This window comes from Morone saxatilis, unplaced genomic scaffold, assembly GCF_004916995.1.
Source record: "Morone saxatilis isolate NCDOM2014 unplaced genomic scaffold, NCSU_SB_2.0 Contig5, whole genome shotgun sequence".
Lineage (NCBI taxonomy): Eukaryota > Metazoa > Chordata > Actinopteri > Moronidae > Morone > Morone saxatilis.
This window is the reverse complement of record NW_023340095.1, coordinates 5,796,676-5,803,654: the sequence shown is the minus strand read 5'-3', so window position 1 is coordinate 5,803,654 and position 6,979 is coordinate 5,796,676. Positions and strand designations below refer to the sequence as shown.

Genomic DNA, 6,979 nt, shown 5'->3' with positions numbered 1-6,979 from the left:
TTGATCCTCTGTTGTGTTAACACTTCAATAGCTGCATGACAGTAATTAATGTCGTAGGTAGATGAGGCTGATTGGCGCTTCCTCCTGACTGGTGGCGTGGGTCTGGACAACCCCCACTCGAATCCCTGCACCTGGCTCCCCAAGAAGTCTTGGGATGAGATTTGCCGCTTGGATGAGATGGAGCGTTTCAAAGGCCTTCGTCATGACATGGCTCGCCTCAGGAATGAGTGGAAGAAGGTCTACGACAGCCCAGTGAGTGTCGTCCAGCTGCCCGCCTGGTCCGGGTGGGGCTCTGTCTCTAGGTTTAAATACGTTTCTGTGTTGGTAAAGAGAAACTGGGAAAAGTTAGTTGTTTTCTGCCCTTCCTCTTTTTAAAAAGATCGGTATGGTTTTATACCTGAGAGCAGACAATTGGGGTTAATGCTGACATTTTTTAAATCAGCAGGCGCAGAAAAGCATCATTAAATCAAAATACCCAAGAGAACTAGAGGGAGAATAAACTCTGTAAATCTCCAAGTAATGCAAATTTAGTCAGTAAGCCCAATAATATGTTCGGCATGGCTGGTGTCCTGTTGTAGAAACTGTAAATGTGTTGACTTTCAGCTGGTTAGTCAGTTTAGGAGTTTAAACCGGGTCACATTAAGCATCAACAAAATGTTAGACCACAAAATAAAACAAGGAGGTGCAGTCTGCTGCCACCAGAACATTTGGATTCTGCAGGTGCTACAGGACCAAAGTCTATAGAGCAAATTGGTAAAGATATTTAGGATTTGTATGTGGACACTAAGGCCTTATACACACAATCTCAGGCAGAACTTCTTTGCACCAGCTTGAGCAATTGTTTGCCTGTGAAGAGAGAGCAAACCTTGCATCAGTGCCACCCTGGGAGTTGTGCACAGCTTTGATTTACTAGGCTCAATGTTCAAATTATTCAAAATGTAACACTTTTTGCAGCCGACTTTTCAAAGTGTGCGAAATCAGAACACGGATGACCAATACATTACATATGGAGAAAACATTACAAAAATAAAATATTGGTCTAATTTAGTACATCGTGTGAGGATCTATTGTGTTGAGCTGAGCTACTTGCAGTAACAATGCACCTCACTTAGTGGTAACCACAGCTCATTCAGGCTAAAATTCCAATAAAAGTTGTTTGTTGCTTTCCTGATAAAAACCAGGACAACAAAAGAAACTAGATTTATCCTCGATATCAAAGAGAGGGCAGTGATGGACTGTGTATTAGAGAAGGAGTAAAGGAGAGAGAGCTAAAGAAGTTATTTGAGTGCAATGCAGAAAAAACCTCAGTTATTAAGGTGTGCGGTGGGATGAGAAAGGGAACAAGACCAGAGTAGGTTTGGCACATGAACCACAGCCAGCTTCGCCTACTCTGCAGCTCAGCAGGGCAGCTCAGTGGGATCCCACAACACTCAGGCATGTATAACATATATCACCAATACAGATTGGACACACATCCGTATGTTTTCTTCATTTTTCTAAGCATTTTTGCTTCTTATGCTGCTTCCATCTTCAAATATGAAAATATATATTTTATTATTGACAAGTTTTAGTAGTTTATTTGTTTCTTTACTATGGTATGATTAAACTTTGTATAAAATGCAATTTAAATTAACATTCAGCTAGCGTCTATTGTGTCTTGTCTTGCTGATTCAGTGATGCAGATTACCCAAAGGTATACGTTTCATTATCTTACTTTATTTCATGTTAAATAACTGAGTTTTATTAGTTCAGATGTTGTATAGACAGAAATAAAAGAAAGTAGGAGGAAAGTAATATGCCTGTCAGGTGTAGATGACGCTCACATGCACCCTCCTTCCATCTTCTAGTGATAAAGAATTTAAAATTGAAGTTTTATCTAATTAAATCTTTTTTGTTCCTGTCGTGCTAGTCACATCTATGCAATCTAGTCACAAGAACAGCTGTTTAATCAACGTGTGGTGCACACAAACAAATATGTGTGCGGCACACATGCTTGTGTCTTTGCTGTCACACACATGCACACACACCATCTTTGATTTATAATCAACAGAATCAGCCACAACACTTCTATCTAATTAAATCTAGTTTGTTCCAGTTGTAGAATTCACATTTATTCAATCTTGATGCAAGAACAGCTGTTCAATCAAGCACACAGGCACTCAGGCTCGCACACGCTAACACATCCCTGTACACACAGAGAATCCCCAGGAGATCCTAAATAGGTGTATCCGTCTCAAAGCACCTGCCAACACACATAGCCAGAAGTCTCTCGATAAACAGCCTTGGGAAAATAATTCCAAAAGTTCCGGCTACCATTGCTCACTTCCTCTGCTACACTTGTTCCATAAATTAATCAAACATATTGCTCTGACCCAGTACCCAGTGGCTCTCTTCCTCTTTCTCCTTCCGCTTTCTCCTTTTCCACAGTCGTTGCTTGTTCATACATATTTATCTATCTCCTCCCTACTCACATTACAGATTACCCCTCTTTTTGCCTAATTACATTGCTTAATCTTGCAACAGCTCGATACAATGCAACCCCACCCTGAAAATTCCCTCTTCTCCAAGAAAAGTTGACAAAAAGACAGCTGTGTATTTCTTCAAGGTAACCGAATGAGGGGCATGTCTCCTTTCCTGAGGAATAAAAATGTCTGCATTAAAAGATGTCATTTCGTCATCTTTCCAGATACTCCTCCGGTTTACTTGATTGTATTGTACACCAGTCACTTAAGTGTTGCCATTTGAATTTAGCTTTTATGTAATTATACAAAATGACTACATGATTTTCTCTCCACTGTGACATCTGAAGTAACTCTAATGCACAGTCTGAATGTAATATGGCTCGTGTTGTGCATATCTACAGACCCCACATCAGACTCCCTTCCCTGATGAGTGGCAGGAGAAGCTGAGCCAGTTTCAGAAAATGCTGGTGATTCGTTGTCTGAGGCCAGACAAGGTCAGTTCATGTGCTATTTTCGAAAAGATGGTAGGATATTATTGAGATAGTGAGTTTTAAATCACTTCAAATGCCTCTCTTACCTTAAAAATTCTTCAAAATGTCCCAATACCTCAGGTTATAAAGACTACCTTTATTCACACACAGTAAACACATTCCATGTATGTGTTCCCCAGGTTATTCCTATGGTGCAGGAATATGTGTCCAACAGTTTGGGTCGTCCCTTCATCGAAGCCCCACCCTTCAACCTGAGTACGGCCTTCGTTGATAGCCACTGCTGTGCCCCCCTCATCTTCATCCTCTCCCCTGGCTCAGACCCCATGGCTGCATTGCTCAAGTTCGGAGATGAAAAGGTACAGAGACACCTGGAGAAATTCAGCAGCTTTGAAGCCTGCTGTGTGTACAAACTCAAAGTGAAACAAGAAATTGAATCCTCTAGATTTCCCAGGTTTCCACGCACATCTTAGATCCACTGAAAAGTATTTTCAGTATATATTTATTCAGTATTATTCAGTATAACTCCTTCCTGGTCAAAAAGCAGCTACATAAGTGTGTGTGTGTGTGTGTCTTATCCCTCAGGGCTTCACGGGTAACAAGCTGACCTCCCTCTCTCTGGGCCAAGGCCAGGGTCCTATTGCTATGCAAATGATTCAGACAGGCCTTAAAGAGGGCACCTGGGTGGTTCTGCAAAACTGCCATTTGGCCACATCGTGGATGTCGACGCTGGAGAGAGTCTGTGAGGTCAGAACACACAATCAAGCTTCATACGATGATAATACATGTCTTCCAATACACTTTTTTCTAACTTGGTCTTTGTGGCTGTGAGCAGGAGCTGAACCCAGACACTACCCACCCAGACTTCAGGTTATGGCTGACCAGCTACCCGTCTCCCACCTTCCCTGTGTCAGTGCTTCAGAATGGGGTGAAGATGACCAACGAGGCTCCAAAGGGCCTCCGCGCCAACATTGCACGCTCCTTCTTAATGGACCCCATCTCTGACCCGGAGTTTTTTGGCAGCTGCAGCAAACCGGTCAGTGTGTGTGCACATGTCTAAATATATCTATCATACCTACATCAGTGGGTGTTGTGAGCTCCTTTGTGTCTCCTCTCACCCCCACTGTGCATTTCAGAGCGTGTTTGTTTTATCTGTGGAAATACTCAACGACCAACACTATTCATCGAGTTATTTATCTAAGAGCACGCCTTCCATGTTTTGCTTATCTACTTCTCAGGCTGTGTTCAAGAAACTGCTATACGGCCTGTGTTTCTTCCACGCCCTGACCCAGGAGAGGAAGAAGTTTGGACCTTTAGGCTGGAACATCCCATACGAGTTCAATGAGACCGACCTCCGGATCTCTGTACAGCAGCTACACATGTTCCTTGAACAGTACCAGGTAGTTTTTAAATAATGTTTTCCTGTAACTCAATTTAAAATATCAGTAACACAGATTCTTCCCTTTTAATTACTAAATCCCATCCAGTGTGGGATGCAGGCTAGTGCATACTAACATAACCTTGTTCTGTCATACATACTTTACATATACTCACATGAAGTGACTATATATCTGGGTCAGAATGAAACTCTGACTCTCACATGCAGATGCACATACACCATCCACTCCTACGTATATATATATATTCAGCATCTGAGCCCATAATAGAAATTCTGGCTTTTACAAGTGGGTTCCTCTTCACTCAAGTATCCGCTTTCATCAGCTATATTCAAAAACCCTCTTGACATTTTTCCACAAACAGATAGCTCTCCAACCCTCCACCAGTCCCCGTTCCTCCGCTGCAGCTGAGAAAAAGTGGCAGGAATAAACTACTCAGGGTATCTTTTTTGAACGAGTGACATTTTCATTTTGTAACCAAGTGTCGCTCACTGAATTTGTAAGTGAAATCCTCCTCCAGAAAATGCCACAGTGGCCACAAGCCCACCCTTTCACAGTTTCCATACCAAGTCTAAGTCACAAAGTGAATTTCAGCTAGTTCTCCTGTTTTGAAAGCACATACTCAGTACTCTGCTCTCACAACGTGCCGCCCTAACGCACAGGCATTACTGACTTCTCGTTTCTTGCAGGAAGTGCCGTTTGATGCCCTCCGCTACATGACTGGTGAGTGTAACTATGGAGGTCGTGTGACAGACGACTGGGACAGACGGACGCTGCGCACGATCCTCTCTATATTCTACACCTCAAAGATCATTGAGGACCCTGACTACAAGTTTGATCCCAGTGGGCTCTACTATGCACCAGCTGAGGGTGATGTAAGAAACAGGAAATCCTACAAAATGTCTATAAAGTATTGCAAACACCACTCTTAGCATCAAGAAGGGGCAGATTCATTTATTTATTTATTTATGATTTAGCTGCAAGCACACAATGCATACCAGATTTACACAAATAGAGAAAAATTAAGACAGTATTGAGCAAACTTTGTTTTTAGATGCAAAGCACCCATCACTGAACTGAGCTGTAACTCATCCAGTCACATTCACCACGAGGGGGAGCTGTTAACTGTTCAGTAGCTCTTTTTTACTCTCATCATCTAACAAATGCAGGTATTTTTACTGACGGCAACTATCTTTATACACTAAAGTAACTTCACACACGTTTTGCTGCCTGGGCAGAAAATACGACCTTTTGTTAACAACAAGAAAGTGGCTCTCCACTTCCTTATCCAGATCAAGGTTCTAGGTTATTGAGATGACCACATGCACAGCACTAGGGGCTATTATGCAAGAACTGTGCTTTGCATCAATGACATTGTGTGTTTTTGTTGTATTCAAGATGGTTTGACCTTTTTGAGATATGGAACACTGCAGCTTAGGTATGTTATGTGGCCACGTTATTTAAATATACTCCAGCGGTGTAGCCGTCAGTTCCTCGACCATATACCCATCAGTTACAAGAAGGTGCCGGAAGTATTACTAACTTAAAAACTCAATTAAAGTTAAGCTCGCTTTAATGTGCTTGTTTTTAAACTAAGCACATTACAGGACTCACAGTTGCTTAGCACTGTTGTTGAGCTACCTTTAAAAAGTCATTAGGAGATAAAATGTGTGTAACAAGGCACAGCAGGCAGCCACCATCAGTGAGGGTTGATATATTTGTTAACACAAGTGCAATCTATGGCGCGCTCCATTTTATTTGGCATTTTGTTCTCCAGTGCTGCACCCCCCTCTAACCACATCTTTTATTCATGAAGTCACATTTACATAGTCATTATAATAAATGTCAGCAATCTAAGGAGCTGACTTGTTTTTCAATGAGTGTTATTTCTCGAGATGTTTCCTGATGTTGCGTTGAAAATCGTCCTCTTACTTCACTCTTCTCCTCCTCTGTTTTATCTGCATCTCTGTTGCAGTACAATGGTTACATAGAATACACCAAGGCGTTGCCGCTCAATCCTTCGCCGGAGATTTTTGGCATGAACGCCAACGCGGATATCACCAAGGATCAGGCTGAGACACAGCTACTGTTTGACAGCATCTTGCTTACACAGGTAAATCCAACTGGACTTGTGAAACACCAAGTATTATATTGATTAACTGCCAGGAACACACACAGACCCAAAACTATTGCATTTTCTGAATATAAAGCTTACTGCTAGTGTTTCTTTTTTATACTATTTCAGAAATACTTTAATACAAAGTTACAAAACTCCAGAAAATTCTCTTTATAATGTTTTTATATATGTATTTGTTATAATAATGAAGACATAGGGGCACCAGTGTGATCCTCAATTCATTATTATGCCATAAAATGACCTGGAGGTTTATAATAATAACATATATTTGAGACATGAAACAGAAGTGTGGCCTGGCATCAGTAGAGGTGAAACAAAAAGAAGTGATTTTCACTGATTTTCAGTGCCAGCAGCCCTGGGTTGCTTCCCAAACCAATGCGCCCCCTCTTGGCCAACATCCCAGATGCTCAGTTGGATGTCACTAATCAACTGTTACATTTTCAGTGTAGATAGAGTACATCACACTCTAACCTAGCAAATACACACACACACACA

General features: G+C 41.6%; 1 protein-coding gene across 1 annotated transcript in view; it reads left to right on the top strand.

Moving 5' to 3' along the window:
- Positions 1-6,979, top strand: part of dnah7 (dynein, axonemal, heavy chain 7) — a 63,779-nt gene that overhangs the window by 50,061 nt on the left and 6,739 nt on the right. Inside the window, exons 54-61 of the mRNA XM_035676793.1 lie at positions 58-252; positions 2,864-2,956; positions 3,133-3,309; positions 3,536-3,697; positions 3,786-3,986; positions 4,189-4,350; positions 5,037-5,222; positions 6,323-6,460. Coding sequence (XP_035532686.1) covers positions 58-252; positions 2,864-2,956; positions 3,133-3,309; positions 3,536-3,697; positions 3,786-3,986; positions 4,189-4,350; positions 5,037-5,222; positions 6,323-6,460 — 1,314 coding nt within the window. The remainder of the gene's footprint in view (positions 1-57; positions 253-2,863; positions 2,957-3,132; positions 3,310-3,535; positions 3,698-3,785; positions 3,987-4,188; positions 4,351-5,036; positions 5,223-6,322; positions 6,461-6,979) is intronic.